At 35.2% G+C, this 17,287-nt stretch overlaps 1 protein-coding gene across 1 annotated transcript; it reads left to right on the top strand.

The window, feature by feature from the left end:
* Positions 1–610: 610 nt before the first annotated feature.
* LOC131803067 (muscle segmentation homeobox-like) lies at positions 611–12,868 on the top strand. Its single transcript, XM_059123992.1, has 2 exons — positions 611–2,401; positions 12,413–12,868. Exons 1-2 carry the CDS (start codon positions 1,159–1,161, stop codon positions 12,748–12,750), a joined length of 1,581 nt encoding a protein of 526 aa, XP_058979975.1. The 5' UTR covers positions 611–1,158; the 3' UTR covers positions 12,751–12,868.
* Positions 12,869–17,287: the final 4,419 nt, after the last annotated feature.

Raw genomic sequence — 17,287 nt, 5'->3', positions numbered from 1 at the left:
CCTTGTGGGGTTATTTTGTTGGGAGAGTAAAAGAGATAAAACTATTAAAAGAAATATATCGTTTTCATATTTACCCCTCTTTAAGGAAATACTAGCATTTTAAATTGTCAAGAGAACTCACTATACTCTGTTTGGCCTTATGAATGAAATGAAAGAGGCGTTACGTTTTTAATGTGTGCTCTCTCTTTATGATAAAAGGAGAAATTTGGCAGATATTCACCACACTGAGCGAGGTGTACTTCAACTCAATGTGTGAGAGAAAGAGGCAATGATTATTAGAGTACCTTAAATGAGAGAGCAATAATAAAAATGGTGTTTACACTTAATATCTTTGCTGGCTTATGTTATCAGAAAGAGAAAGCAATATATCTTTGATCTCTTTGATAAAAACAACCACCTCCTCTTGTGGTGTTTTGTTTGATAGGCTTAAACCACCACCATTATGGGCAATGAGAACTTCGATGTGTTGTTGCTAAATGCTCAATTTGACTCTTTCGGGGGTTTGTTGTTTTTTCTGCTCACTTATGGATGTGTGTGTGCCGTTGTGTGTTTGCATTTGTGACTTTGGTTCGTTGAGTGTGCGGCAAGTGAATGAACCGAGATTTCCCTTGCACACATTACAGTTTAGTTGTTAAACAGTCGTGATCTCAAGAGGACGTGTCTGATGTCAACGAGCGCTTGTTTTGTAACGTAGTAAAGCAAAACAAAAACAACAAAATATAAAGAGAAAAAAAAACACACACCAAAAAAAAGAAATAATCAAAGAATTTTTTCTAATCAAGTGTTATAATTTTTTCAATTACAATCAACAATAAATAAATGAAGAAAAAAATTGATTTGTTAAAAATTAATCAGAAACCAATCAAGGCAATTAAAAACAAATTTTCCAATTATTGGAAATAATTGCCAAGCACAACAAAAAAAAAAAAATAAATAAATAAATAAAAAAACAAGTGATTATAACTTACTTATCAGCAAAATGCAAATATAACTAAACTTAAACAAAAGCAACAAACAATAAAAAAGTGCAATGTGTTATTGAGAAAGATTTTGAAATAAAATAATTATATTTAAAGGAAAATTTAAAATTCTGGCTTTGACACAAAACTAACGGACTCGCCACCGCAAAAAAGTAAAGAACGAAAAAAATCGAAATTTATGCTAAAACTGTCATCAGGTATGACTGTCACTGGTTTACGTGTGAATATGACTAGCCCGACGGTACCACCGCAAACCGCTATGAATTCTAACAGTTCCACTACCACCGTTGTGGTATCGCCACCGGCAACGGCCATTACCACAACAACACCCACATCACCATCGGCCCTGATTATGGCCCATCAACAGCATTTACGTAATCTCCAGCAGTCGCACCAGCACACCCTGAACAAGACCACATCCCGTTTGAGTAATTTCAGTGTGGCCTCATTGCTGGCCGATACCAGGCCAAGGTCTCCCAGTCACAATTATGGTGATAATATGCCAACGAATTTGTCCAGTACTCCATCGGCGGCCACCTCACCTGTCTCACATGAATCCTCGTCATCGCCTGCCTCACCAAATCATCCAGCCGCTGCCACACATCCGCCCCAGTTTCATCCGGTGACCATGGCTCATCATGCACATTTGCTGCATGCGGCCCATGTGGCCCAGCAGCAACATGCAGCCGCCATGGCAGCAGCGGCGGCGGCCGCAGTGGGGGCCACCAATAATCCAAGTGGTAATCCTGCTCATGTACATTTACCTCATCATTTACCCGCCCATCTGAGACATCCGTTGAATCCAAGTGCCTGTCCACCTGGAGCGGCGGGACCCATGTTATTGGCTGCCTCGAGTGGTGTTAATCCGGCGAACAGTGAAAGTTCAAATAATAATAACAACAACACAACCACCCCACCACAATCATCCGGCGCCAGTTCCAATAATGGACCCGAACCACTGCCCACAACCAACTCCTCATCCTCTTCCTCGGCGACGGCAATGGCAACCGCCAAATGTGAACGTAACTCACCCATTGGCAGTTCCATTGATTCGGAACTGGAATACGATGACGATTTGAATGATCAAGATCTGGAACATGATGAAGAGGAAGATTCCATTGTGGATATTGAAGATATGAATGCTGATGATTCACCCCGCTCAACACCCGACGGCTTGGATACAAGTAAATCACCGGATGGTAATCCCAACTCATTGGCCAATTCTCCGCATCTACTGTCACCTGCTGTCTTGGCGGCGTCGGGACATGGACCAATTAGGCCAACACCGTTTAGTGCTTTAGCAGCGGCCGCCGTGGCCTGGGGAGGTATTGGTGGAGCTGGTGTGCCATGGCCAGGTGCCAGGCAAATGCCACCATTTGGACCACCTGGTCTGTTTCCGGGTCAGGGTTTTGGAGGAGGAGGTAAGTGTCGTTTTTTTATTAAAAAAATTATTTAATTAAGTAAAAATTATTGTTATCATCATGACCATGACCATCATCCGAGACATAATTAAGTTCCTCATGCTGACTTAATTTTATTTTTGTTTTTGCTTTTGTATTAATGAGAGTGTGTGTGCCAGTGACGACCATGTTGCTTATCCACAATCAAGTTTAGTGAGCTTTAACTGGCCCTTTTCGTTAATTGAAATGATTTCAACAGACACCCAGCAACACACAATTACCAGTAATTGTGTGATATGGCTTCCATTTTGTTGGGCCTAGGGGTCATGATGGCCGACCGGCCGGTTCTCTCTCCCTAAGTTAATGCTTTTTTGTAATTATTTTATTATTCCCAATGAAAAACTACTCTTCCGCTTTTTCCAATGCGGAACCAAAAAAACTTGTGTTTATCGCAGATCTTTGAAATCCATCAAAGGAGGAGGAAGAAGGAAAAAAGTGGAACGCTTGAAAATGCCCACTTCACACTTTAGTCTATAATTCTTTTTAGAATTTCTTTTTTCCTCGAGTGGTGTTTTTTTTTTTTTTTTTGCTTTGGCAGACAAAAACCAAGTTTGCATATCATTATAAAGTGCAGTTCCTTTTTTGTGGTCTGGAGCTAACATGAAATAGTGTTGGCTGGAGTTAACATTTCTCACATTTTCCGAGGTGTTTTTTGCTGGAAATTCTCCTCGTATTGTGGTTGCACTGATAAGCCTCACACCAAAAGGAAGTGGAACAGTTTTTATTTCGATGTAGAAGGGTTTGCGGTTTTTTCTTTAAGAACGAAGTAAATAAATTTGTCTTTTGGCTAGTTTATATATCGCTTAGACTTGGCAAATTAAAATAAAGCCAATGGCATAACGTTATGCTTTGAAGAAAAAAACGAAATAACTTAAAAAAGGTGAAAATTTTGATAAACTTTTTCTAACCTCTATTGGAAGAACTGTTTCTGAACTTGCCAGTGGCAAAACTTTATGCTCTGAAGAGAGAAACGATATAAATGGGAAAAGCTTAACCTTGGAAAATGTTTTCTTAACCTTCTCCGTATTAAATTGGGGTTCCGAGATTTGCCTTTTCTCAGTTTGTAATTTAAAATAAAGTCAGTATTCTTTTTGAATAGAAGCGGGTGGAAATTTGGAAAAGTGTTCCAAAAGTGACCTATTTTGTACTCCTGCCTCCTAAAGGCCAATATGAACTAAAGACGGGATATGTTTTCAAAATTTCCCTAACTAGCCTATTCTTTCCCCAGGAGAGAGAGCCAATAAAAACTGAAAGTGAGGACAATTTGGAAATATTTTTCAAAACTAGGCTTTTAAATACTCCTAGCCATTTCTACTATCTTATAAGAGGGCCAATATACACTGAAAGCGAGGAAAATTTGAAAATATTTTAAAACTTTGCCTATTAACTTTTAGTTTTGAAAATTTTTTTTTAAATTAAAATAAAGACAGACTTTAATGCAGAGAGGGAATAATTATAGACCAAAATCGAAAAACTAAAAAGTTTTCGAAACTTTACCTTTTAAGGAGGACTGAAAGCGTGAACTGAAAGCAAGGAAAACCTGGAAATCTTCTCCAAACCAATGTTTAAAAGCTATTTACATTGTGGAAAAGTTTTTAAAATCTTGTATTTTTAAAAGTCCTAGGTCCCCAAGTCGAATATAAACGGAAAGTGAGAGAACATTTTTAAAATTCTGGGAGACTGGCTTATTTATGACCCTTAATTTTTTAGAGCAAAATTTTAGATCAATATGTTGAACGTAGATTTTAATTCGAGTTCCAAGATCTATTTGTCGTAAATTAAATTTTAATTTTCCTCAGGATGCCCACGGCAAAAATTGAAATTCGGAGAAAATTTGTAAATAATTTCTGAAGTAGGCTATTGTAGACTTGTAGCTCCTCATGGCAATATTTTGCAGCTGTTTTTTTTTTTAGTAAACCACTTAAAAGGCCTGATCCCGATCTCGATAGAAAAAAATTTCACATTTTTACATTTTTGAAGAATTTGCCCTAATTTCCATTCCAAAAATTTGCTTTACTTTCAGTCTCTACTTTACCCACAATTTTACACCTTACTCTCCCTTCTAGTTAGGCGCGAGTTTTGTCTATAATTTATATTATTTTAATGAGTATTCAAAATATTTAAATTTTTATCAATTTCAATTCCTGTGCCCTGCTTCCCTCTCCCCTTGCTCATTGAACTAATTTAATTATATCCCAGATAAAGTTCATTCATTCATTGGCTTATCCACACATTTCCTTTCAAACATTTGAGTTTTTCCATTGCCCTAAACGGTGGGATGGGACAGGTGCCACCTTCGCTTCCTCCTTCTTCTTTCAGTTCCGATAGGTTTTTATGAGCACACACAAACGTTCTTTTCTTTTGGCTTGTGAGGAGGATAACTTCAAAGACTTTTACCTGTCACATTATTTTCACCGTTTCTTCTCTTCATCTTTTCGTTTTTTTTGTTCTTGTCTTGTTATCATGGAAATCGTTGCTGATACTCATCGCTGGCAGACAATTAAACAAGTTGAGTGTTTTGTCACACAGCAGGTTATCAATTGGTCTGCTTGTCAACAGTTCGTCTTCGGACGACAACATTTAGTTCTTTCTTATGTTTGGTGGCTAGCAAAGGACAAGGCAAGATATATGGGACATGAAACCTAAACCCACCAACCAAGCATGGTTCACTTTTGTAGAGAGTGTGTTAAATACTTAGAGGGTCCTTTTGTCCACTGTCTTGCTTTCTGGGTTCTCTTTAACAAATAACGACAGATTTTTCATTATGATAACTTCGTTTTTGAGGAGGCAAAAATTATTTGACAAGTGGCACAAGTCGGCTCTTTTTGTGTGTTGTTGCCGGCTACCGTACAATCGTCAAAACACACAAAAAAAGAAGGAACAGAAGAGTGTACACTTTAAAGTGACATATTACACCTGATTATAACAATATTTTGTTGTTTTATTGTTGTTTTTTCTTTTGGGGGGTAAATGTCACGGTAATTTTGTTTAATTGAACGTAACAAAAGTGGGAAGGTGTTTTTGAATGGTGAATGGGAAATTATCACATTTTCTCAAATTTAGAAAAGAAAGGTGCAAAATTTTGTTTGTAACTCGAAGATAATTGTGGGAAATTTAGAGAAGTTTTACAGAAAAAGAAAACAAAAAATTAAAAAAAATATATTTGGAAACTCTGAGGAGATAATAAAAGTCTCGGCAAACTACCTTGGCAAACCCACCATTCCAATGATGGTACAACATTATTGGCAATACATTTTAGAAAACAGTTTTAAAAGCCAATTTTGACCAGTTTGAGGCCATTGACAATCTTTGGGGAGTCATGTAGAAATTAGTCTAAAATATACCATTTTTTAATAATTTTTTGAACCAACTTGAAATATTTGAAAAGTGTTCTGGATCCTAATTTGGGGCTTATTGAGGCAAAAGAATATTTTTACTAATATTTTGAAATATTTGAAAAGTGTTCTGGATCCTAATTTGGGGCTTATTGAGACAAAAGAATATCTGAAATTCGAAAAGTTCTTATTAACAGATTTCAAATCTTTGAGTTATAGATTCTAACGAAATATTTTTCTGAAGGCTTTAAAAAAAATATATTATTAACTCTGGGAAATTGGATACATTCTGGAGGTAATTGAGGAAGATATTTTCATAAAAAAGTGAGGCTGGAGCTCTTCAGATTTAAACATTTGGAGTTCTAATTTTTTTTTGAAAAAAAAAAAAAAAAAATGACGTCGACTGTGTTGTTTGCTCGTGGACTCTTCTTAGTCACCAAAAATATTTTAGGAAAAGAGTAAAAAAAAACAAAAAAAAAAACTTCAAGACCAAATTTTGAATGGTGCAGATTTTAAGTCTATGAAATGCCGCAGAATTCAACTCCTTCTAAAGATAAATTTTTCAAAAGACTTTTGAGAACAATATCTGTTATTAAAGGAAATTCTATGAAACTCCATATATTTCGGAGATAATTGGGGATTATATTTTCTAAAAAAGGAAGCTGGAGTTCCTCAGATTTAAAGTTCTGGAGTTACAGATTTCTATGCATTTTTGGAGAAAAAATTCCCCCGTTTCGGATTGGTTCTAGAGCCCTTCTTATCCTTCGAAAAATTTGGGAAAAGGGTAAATAGAAGACCTTTTTTAGACTAGACCTAGACTTCAAGAGCAGATATTAATGCCGCAGACTTTATATGTTTGAGTTATAGATTCCAAATCTATATATATTCTACAAGGGTTATGGGCTATGTAGATTCAGGAAATTATAAAATTTTCCAAAAATTGAGTTTCTCAAATTTAATTTCATATCAGAAAAATATTTTTATTTCGGTACGATTTTTGATTGAGGCTCAAAAAATAATGAAAAAACACTTTATCAAAACAGTATTTCTATATCAAAAAAAAAAGGATATTTGGGATAAATATATATTGGGATTTTGAAGTCTCCTAAGGAGGCCGTTTTTTTCTCAGGATATCTAAGTTTGTTTCCAGAACTTTCCACATGAACTCATATGAAAAAAAAAAATCAGATAATACTTCAAATCAGTTTCCATTTCGGATCTTCAATTTCCCAAACAACTCTTTTGAAATTTTTAGTTTTTACCATTTTTCAAAATCAAATCTATTTTTAAATACTCTTCACTCCTTTGAAAATAAGGCAAACATAACTTTTCCTCCATTGCTTTTTTATCTCAGTATCATTTAATTAGTTTCCTTTACATTTTGTTCCTTCGTGCTAATCTTTTTGCTCTTGAAAAGAAAAGTTGTTGTTTTGTTGGCAATTGTTGTTGTTGTTGGTGGTGGTGGCTGGTTGCATTGGGCAATTATAGAAATTAATTGTTTGTTTTGCTAAAAGAGTTTGGGAAAAGAAGGGAAACAACATGGCATTAGTTGCTGCAGTAGACAAAAATTGCTGCCAGCAAGCCAGAAAAAAATGTAGGTGTGTCTCGTTGGTTGGCTGGCTGAATGGCTGGCTGGCTTAACAGCCACAATGATGACGATGAAGGCGACAACCCACCTTTTTAAACACGCAACATTGCAACAATGCCAGAGAATGGCTCAACAACGACAACGTTGCTGCTGTTGCTGTTGTTTGTTTGTTAGCCAAAACAAATACTTAAAGGCTTAACATGCATAACTTTTAACACCATTTGCAGTCAACATGGCATGCAAGTTGCAGAAGAAGAATCCAACTGAAAAAAAATGGTATTATGGCCACAAACTTGAGTGATGAACGGCTGCAGAGAGCTACCGTTTTTTGGTGGCAAAATGTTGCTGCTTTATCGCCAAACTTTACTGCAGCAATTGCCAAAGTCAATATTTGCACGTGACACGCCATATCGGGGTTTTAGAAGGCAAACAAAAAAAAAAAAAAAGGCTGCAGCAAAAGAAAAACAAGGATTGCCACCAAGGACTTACAAATGACAATTGACAAACAGTAAACGCTGTTTGCCACCTTCTTCTTTTCTTCTATTGCATATTGCAAATTGTCTTTTTTTTACAAGAATTTCAACGCAAAAATGATTTGTGGCCTAGCCTAAAAAGTTTTGCCAGCCTTTTTTTCGCTGGCTCTGTGAAGGCCATATAAATTCGTATTTGTGAGAGTGTGTATGAATTTCTTGGCAAGATTGTTAGTCATTTGTTGTTGAGGAACGTACGTAGACACACACACATATTTTTTATAAAAGATAATTTGTTAAATATTAGCCATCATGTTAATATTTGCATAGAGGTGCCACATTGTCAATGTTCAAAGTAATTTACATGTAGTAGACGACAGCAATAGATAAATACTCGTCTATGGAGGATTTAGAGGAGACAATTTTTCGTCGTTGTTGCTATTAACGCCTTTCAAACGCTGGCTTGCTGGCTGTGAAGGAGGATGTAAAGTGCTGGCTAGGCTATTTAAATTGTTATTGTATCTTGTCAAAGTAATTAGCAATATTTAAGCTTGTTATTATTTCGATTAACAATTCATTTTGGCATGGTGACAGATAAGGTGGAAATTTTTCGAAATGAAAGGGGATGGGGGGGAGGAGAAAAGGGGGAGGGAGAAAAATGAGAAATATATATAAAATAAAATATATTTATTTGACATTAAAAATTATGAAATGAAGACATCATTCATTTTCGAGACTCAATTTTTCCTATGGGCCTCCAAGCCCAAATCATTTTTCGAAGCTATTATTGGAAATGTAAATAGAATTTTAGAAATTATTATCTGTTCAGATTGTGATATAGGTTTCACATAAATTATTCGACCAATTTAAACATTTTATGGTCCTTAGAAAGGCGATTGAATACATCCGAATATTAACCAAATGTTAAATGTTTAATGGCTTGGCATCGAAAGTTGTAGACTTTTATTTTTATTTGGATTTTTTTGTAAAGAAGGCACCCCTAGGATATCCAAATATAGACAATATTTGGGAGGGTCTCGGGGCAAGAATTATATACATGCCATTTTTTTTTTTTTTTTTTTGAAAATACAACATATTATTGAAAATGTTAAGTATAACAAATCGATCTAATTTGCAGCTCTATAAATCCGGAAAAAAGGGAGTTTTTTCTACATTTTATATGAGGTGCCTCTAGCCTCTACCTTCTTAGTCACTTGACTATTAAGAATTTTTGATTTTTTTTGTTCAGATTGGAAATATTTTGAAATGGTATTTTTGTACATCACCTTAGAAAACTGATTTTTGGGCTTTGTGGTTCTGATGAACAAGAAAATCTTTTGCCAACAATTTTAGAGATCTCATACAGAAACAATCCGGTATTTTAAAATACGCCCCATTTTTTCTGACCCCCTAAAAATCTTTTGAAAAATAAGCGATGATGCCTTTAAAAAAACTCCAGAAATCATACTTTTGAAGGTTTTAGCCACAGTTAAACAAAGAAATTTTAACATACGTCCACTTTTGGAAAAACTTCTTTCATTTAAATACTTCACGAATTCAATAATTTTAAAATTATTTCGAGAATTTTGAAAAATCCAGGGAAAATTTATTATCAGGCTTGGATATTAAGGATAGGAAGACTCTAGGAGAATCCATATAATGGCAACGACAAAAATGGACCACTTGAATTTAAGATTTTCAAGGTTTTAGCCATATTTCAGAAAAAATAAGTGAGCGCTGTGGGATCTAATGGCCCATCAATGGAGAAACAATTTTTCACATGGGTCATGATTTTCTCTAGTGGTTTTTTATTTTTTCCGAGGGTCTGGATCCCAGAATCTTACCTTGAAAACCCCCACAAGTTTTTCCTACCTTTAGCATTTAGAATGGGATATATTTTCAGTAAATTGGTTTTTCTTATTTTCCTTCTTCATATCCCATCTCGATTTCATGCCAATACCGGACATCGTTGTCGAGACCAAAAAGAACAAGAAGAAAACAAAAACAAACTAGAATCTTTGCCTACAAACTGCGAGGCATATGTGTGTAGGCTAGCTGTACGATGTTGCACGCAATAAAGCCTAAACACGTTATCTCTACAGGCATGGATGGCAATGTTGGCCAAGATAACACAACACAAACCACATTGACAAGCGTTTAAAATGTTGTAAAATCAATGTTGGCCAAAAACAACCAGACAGCAATAATTATCTTCAGGAATTTTAATAACCATTTATAAAAATATAACGCGTTTTAATTACTGCAAGTTTTGTTTCGAGGGGCAACAAGAAATGGCCACCAAGAAAGCTGATGTGGTGTGGGCTTGCTGGAGAAAATAAAATTCCCCCGGTGCCATGAAAAAGGAAATGAAGGACAAGTGGCATTATGGGTTACACCGATTAATTGCTAGCTTGTTGCCAATTATATACATAGATATTGTAACCATATATATATGTATCGGCCATTGTGATATGGTGAATTTGCAACCATTTGGGGAGTAAGAAAAAACTATCATAACAACCGGTTGTCATATTTGTATGAAGCCAAAAAAAAAAAAAAAAAAAAACAATTTTTTTCTCCATATCCACACTCAATGTAGTAACAACATGCCAATGGTATGTTGCAAATGCAACATTATATGGCGAATAGCCAGCCAGCCAGCCAACCAGGCATTTCATTTGATTGTTGTTGATTTCAATTAATTTGCAATCTCTCTAAGGTATTGTAACAAAATCAACAACATTTTTTTGTTGTTGTTGTCGATGTTGCCCCCACTCGCTCTCTGTCGAACCTATGTTGGCTGGTTGCTACTGCTATGATTGTCATGATGCTGACAATAATCATCAATTGCCTTTCCAGTCCAACAAGCCAGCCTTTTAGTAACTTAGACTGATGGGTTTCATCATTGGCCTGTTAGCCAAGATTGATGTTAAATACGGTCATAGCCTGAAAGAAGTCTTTGTTTATTTGAAATGGCTCAAAATGATAGGCTTAAATGGTCTAACAAATGTCATATGTTACAAATATCTGGTAGATGTTGTGAGTATGAAGAGAGGGGCCTTTTTCTCTGTGTTGTTGGCGGTTGTAAGCCTTATGGAAAAAAATCTCAGATGATTTGTGTTGCAGTTGTTAGTCAACCAAGCCAACCAACTATTGTGTATTGCAAACGCGTTGCAAATTGCTTTGCAATTAGTTTTTCATTAAATTAAAACGCGTTGCAATTTTTGTTACCATATTAAGATTTTTAATTGCAAAAATCTTTTAGATTGTTGACTGGCTGACTGATGTGGTTGTTGTTAGTGTTAGCGTTGATGTTGTTGTTGTTTTTATTGCAAGTGATCATTTTTTCGCCTTAAAGTGAAAACGATTTCACAATTGCCAACGATGTGTAACTCGATAAAGCGTTTTGTTTTTTTTTTAGACCCTCTCTCTCTCTCTGGCTCTGGCATATGATTTGACATATAACCATTGGCTAGCCTGAAACGCCTGACTGTTAAAACGAACGGTTCATGTAATTATACGCCTGAGTCTCTTATGACTGACGGACTGACAGACATACAGCCTGTCTGGCTTGCTAGCTGGTTACTTGGCTTTGCCCAGGTTCGGCCAGGTTTTGATTTCATAACTATTTGGTGTTGTTTGTCATTTAATTAATACCAAATTAGTTTGAATTCTTTTATTGAATTGTTGTTTTTCTTGTCGTTGTTGTTGCAGTTGTCATCGTCAATTTTTATTACAAAACTAAAACAACAAATGTTTTTATGGGATTTTCTGTTGTTTGTTTTATTGAAAAAAACCCAAAACATATTCGATTTTGTTAAATATTACGGCTGTGATTTCTTGCGAGGCCCCCAGAGAGCTTTAGAGTTATTTAAATTATTTCGTTGTTTTGTTTAACATGTTTTCTTAAATTTTGTTTTGGCATTTTGTGTTTTATTGACATGGGATTTGGTTACAACAAAAATTAAATAAAGAAAAAAAAAACGCCTACGGACTTTTTGGGGAATTTATGTCTGAGAAAAAAAAGAGAAAATTCCGTGGAGATCTTTAGAGAAAGAAGATGTGTAAGGGATTCAAGCGGATATTTGGGGTCTCATGAAAGCTTTTTGAAATGTGTTTTTATATTTGAAACTCCGTTTTGATATTATTGGTTTTCAAAATCGAACTTAGGATGCTCTTTTATTTAAGCAACTTTAAGAAGAAATTTGGGTTTCAGGCTCGGAAATGGGTATTAAGGCGTTCGATATGAAAATAGAGATTTTATGAAGGCTTTTTGAAACGGTCTTTGATATTTAAAAGTTCTGTTTAAATACCTTCTACTGCAAAATATTTGTAAATCACATTTGGATTTCCTTCTCGGAATTTTTTTGGAAGAATATTTCAAAAAAAAAAAAAAAAAAAAAAATTAAATAAATAAATAAAAAAATAATTGTGAAAACATTCCCTTTCAATCCCTTTCTTTAAAATTTAGACCTGTCTGATGATAACATTTTTATTTTTTTTTATTAAATTTAAAAGAATATATATTTGAACTTTGAACTTTAACTAATAAATCCCCTCCCTTTTTCTCTCCTTCCAGATGCCAATGAACCGCCACGCATCAAGTGCAACTTGCGCAAACACAAGCCAAATCGTAAACCCCGCACGCCATTTACCACCCAACAACTACTCTCTTTGGAGAAGAAATTCCGTGAAAAACAATATCTCAGTATAGCAGAGCGGGCGGAATTTTCCTCATCCCTAAGGCTGACAGAGACCCAAGTGAAAATTTGGTTTCAAAATCGTCGCGCCAAGGCGAAACGTTTGCAGGAGGCTGAAATTGAGAAAATTAAAATGGCTGCTTTGGGTCGTGGTGGACCTGGGGCCCAATGGGCCATGGCTGGTTATTTTCATCCAAGTCTGATGCATTTGGGTTAAAACGAAATATAAAGAGATATACAAACAAACAAAAGCACCAAAGTTTCCTCATAACAAAACACAAAACGACCACAACCAGATCGTTGAGTCTTTCTGCAAGGCCAGACAAAAATAAAAACATAAACATAAATTTATTATGCGCTTAGTTATTATTTAAAGAAACAAAACATAAATATTATCATTAATTATAGAAATAACCCCCCATAATTGCTGTGATGTTAGCGCATTTTAATTGTAAATAATTAATAAATTATAGAAAGAAAAAAAAAAAAAACAAAAATTAAAAAAAAAAGCAGAAAAAATCCAAAAAAAAGAAAATTATTAGAAATTGTGAACAGAGGTTTGAGGTTCTCTAGGGACAAACAAAATTATTTTGGCATTAAAAAAAAATCTATTACCTGTCAAATAATAATGGCGACATAAACCCGCGGTGTAGATTACGAGTTTATTCGAAATTATTCCTTGAAAAAAATATCTAGACCCCTTATGATTTGTTTTTGTATGGCGATTCGAAAGTGAACTCGAGATTTTTTTTTTTTTTTTTAATTTTGAAAAAAACCTGGAATTGTCATAGAGAAACAGGTCCCTAATTTTGTTTAGCCCTAGAGAATACTCTTAGCAACCAATTGTAAACTTCCTCTCTCATATTTTGTAAATTAATTCCACAGAAAAATATAGTAATGCAAGAAACACTAAATTTGATTCATAAAATTTGAAATTGAACCCCAAAGTAACAAATTATAAAAATTAAAAAAAAAAATACAATCCCTTGTAAAAAATCATGTAAATAAACTATATAAATAAATCACTAGTATTTACAAGAACCACATCAAGTCGAAATCATCTCTAAAATGTATTATATTTGTATGTAAAAACCCCTATCAAACAATTATTATTTATGTACATTACCTATCTAATCCTCCACGGGGCTATCCTCAAAACACCCAGGCTGGTAACATAGTTTTTATTTCATAAGAATTTGTTTTTATTTTTCTTTGGGGTTGAATAATTCCTTGTTTTAGCTAGATAAAGCAGCCCATGTCTTTATATATACATAAATATAGAATTTAATATTATATACAATAACCCTATATGATAATTATTATGATACATGTATTCCCTAATATAATGCTGAAATTTAGAATTTTTTCTAGTTAAGAACGCTAATAGATTATTCATCTAATTAAGTGTATTAGCATATAAGCAAACGAAAACAAATCATGAAAAAGAACTAAAGACAACAAAAAAATATGATTAAATTATAGAAAAGAAAAGTAATAACAAAAACAACACAAAAATATAATGAAAAATAATTTTTGAAAAAAAAAAAAACAAAATGAGTAATCAATTATTAAATGGGATGGGGATCCGGAGATTCTTGGAAAAGTGATTTTATAATCTATAAATGAAGTGGTTTATTTTGGCTTAAGGATTTTGTAACTGCAAGGGTTTGTAGTTACTCCACTCGGAGATCTGTATGTCCTTTGTGATTATCCTAAAAAAGTGATATAAAAAGAAAAACAAATAAATGAAACTTAAGTTGGGTCGAACTAAAATTTTTGCACCACGGACCTTCACAACGCTATTATAAAATCTGGCTATCCGCTAAGGTTTTACATAAAAATATTGCTAAGTTGCATGGGAAATACAACTACGACCCACAAGACCGGTAACACAGACCACACGTTGAACACTTTTGCAAGGTAAATTCTCCTCAATCGAAAATCCAAAAGGCTAAATTACGATCCATTAAGTTGGAAATGAAGACTCAAACTTCGAAATGGCGAAGATAAGATGGTATCATAAGTTTTTGAAGGAAGAGCTTCTGAAACCCTAAATAATGGAATTGCGGCTGATTTGGTTTCCAAATTCCTTTAGTCGAAATTTACTATTATATGAGAGCATAGAACAATATTGATATTTTTCCTAATGGAAATTCCTCCCAGTCCATAATGCCAAATTACAGCCAATTCGAGACCGTATGTCATTCATCCTGGGCGCAATATAAACTTGATTGTCAAATTTCGAAGCTCTACATAAAATAATATGTTTATCGTCTTGATTTTAACAGCTGGGCAAGAGGACAGACGGACGAATAAGCCCAAATTGATTTAGAATTAGATTCCCACTGCTACATAAGGAATGGAACATTTAATTTCGCCCAACATCATACGGGTTTAGGTATAAAAAAATATTAAACTTCTCGATGGAATTTAATATACAAACCGACTTCATGTGCTGTCAATAACAAGGTATGGCTCCAGTTTAAATAGTCCTCTGCCACTTCGCACCACTTGACATTAGATGTCATCTTCCAAAGAAATTGGTCTTTGCTTCTTTTTGATGAGCGTTTTACAAACCTCATGTATAACAATTGATACTATTCGCTCTAAACTATATATTGGCCATATCATTGCGATGTTTGCTTGTGTTAAAATTGGTGACTCTCATATGATATTAATGAGACATTTGTGCACTCACAGCCATGTGCCCCAGAGGGTATACATCATTTGGTACAGCCAAAACGTGGCTCATACCATTGAGATGTTTGCTTGTGTCAAAATTTGTTACTCCCATATGAAATTAATTAGACATTTGTATACTCTCAAATGTATACCTTCTGGGGGCATATCACCATTTGATACAGACAAAACGTGGCTCATCTAATAAAGGTTTTAGACCTTAGGTCTCTTTGGCTGACATTCGTTTTGGAACATTTAACGTCGATCTAGCGATGTCAGTACGTCTGTCTATGTGCGCACGAAAACAATCGAAGAGGGCATCCGCATTTAGTCTAAATTTGATAAATCGTAGTATTTCTACACAATTTATATCTACGTTGGAGATGGGCAAAATCGGTCCATTCCTTCTGGTATATCCCCCACAAAAGAAATGGTTCGAAAAGAAAAGAAGCGACTTGATCGAAACTCGCGTCACAGTGGCCAAAAAATAGCTCGTGAGCTGAACATATCGCAATATTTCATTCGGCAAATATTGAAAAATGAGCTCGGGGTAAAGCCATTGAAATTCCAAAAAGTTCCAGACTTTGCACCGCAACAGAAAGGAAATAGACTCAAAAGAGCTAAAGGTTAGGTTAGGTTAGGTTTGGTTTTTTCCGATGAGAAAACATTCGTTGTCCAGCAATTAGTAAACAAACAAAATGATCGTGTTTACTTGCCAAAGAAGTTAGCTGAAAATGTGCACCTTCGGTTGGCCATCAGAACTCATGGTGTGGACCGCCATAACAGCTGATGGTCACTATCCGCTCGTATTAATCGACCGTGGCATAAGAATAAATGCCGATTATTATCGCGAAAATATTCTGGAGGGTTTATTAAAGCCTCCAACGGATTGGTATCCGGAGATTTTGGTGGCCATTGTGCGCTGGAAATGAAGCGAGGAACCTCATTTTGTAAACATTCTTGGGTGGCACGTGCTGAGTGCGATGGTGCTGAGTCCTGTTGGAATGTCCAAGGTCTGCGGCCAAAATGTTTGCGTGCCCAATGCTTTAATACAGCCTCCAGAATATTTTCTTCTTATGATGCCACGGTCGATTAATACGAGCGTAGAGCGACCATCGGCTGTTGTGACGGCCCACACCATCACCATTCTCGGCGCTTGAGTTCTGGCGGCCAACGGCCAAGGTGCACATTTTCAGCTGACCTCTTTGGCAAGTAAACACGATAATTTTGTTTGTTTCCAAACTGATGGACAACGAATATTTTCTCATCGTCACTGGACAAATTTTACCAACTGTCGGACGAGTGGCTTAGAAAAGACAGCTGTCTGAAGTTGTTTGCAGCTTTTTCATCTCACCCTGTATTTCGTCAAATATTTCATTAACCTTCTCTATATTTTAAATAATAGTCGACTATAAATAGGATATTTTAACTAAATATAAAGTAGAAAAGGGTTGTAAAAAGCCTTAATCAAAATAACGAATTTTAGATTTTGGTGTCGAATTTAGATTTGATGATCAGTCGACAGAATTCACTGCCACTGCCTACAAGTTTCCTGAACTCCGTCTTAAACACATGACTCTAAATCTCCCAAAATCGTTGTAAATATTATTTTTTAAGTTTATTTCGTAATATTTCTATTTGCCATAATATTTCAATGGAATTGTCAAAACAAAATTGATATTTTACACGCTTGTTAGCCACGAAAATTATAGACAATAAATGACAAAGTTATCAGAGAGCATGTTAACAGATACGCTATGGTGCTTCTAAGCCATGTTAAACTGATAAAAGTCAAAGTGTTGTTAATTGGTAGAGAAAACGAAAATTCAAGATATCAGCTGCGCGAGAGAGAGAGGATCAGGTGTTTGTGTGTGTGCACGAGGGGGGAGCGAAATAATCAACTATCAAAACCAGTTGTGACTGGCATTCCGTTTAGTTTAAGGCATTAATGAGCTGCATTCCCTTTCGTCGGTGTTGTCTCTGAATTTAGGCCTGGTTTAAGTTTTGGGTGTCGTTGTTGTTGGTATCGTTTGGGGTGATGGCTTCGTAAAACAGCGTCATATGTTTTCGAATTG

Source organism: Musca domestica, unplaced genomic scaffold (genome assembly GCF_030504385.1).
Source record: "Musca domestica strain aabys unplaced genomic scaffold, Musca_domestica.polishedcontigs.V.1.1 262, whole genome shotgun sequence".
Classification (NCBI taxonomy): Eukaryota; Metazoa; Arthropoda; class Insecta; order Diptera; family Muscidae; genus Musca; species Musca domestica.
Note: the sequence above shows the minus strand (reverse complement) of the source record. Positions and strands in the feature narration are given on the sequence as shown.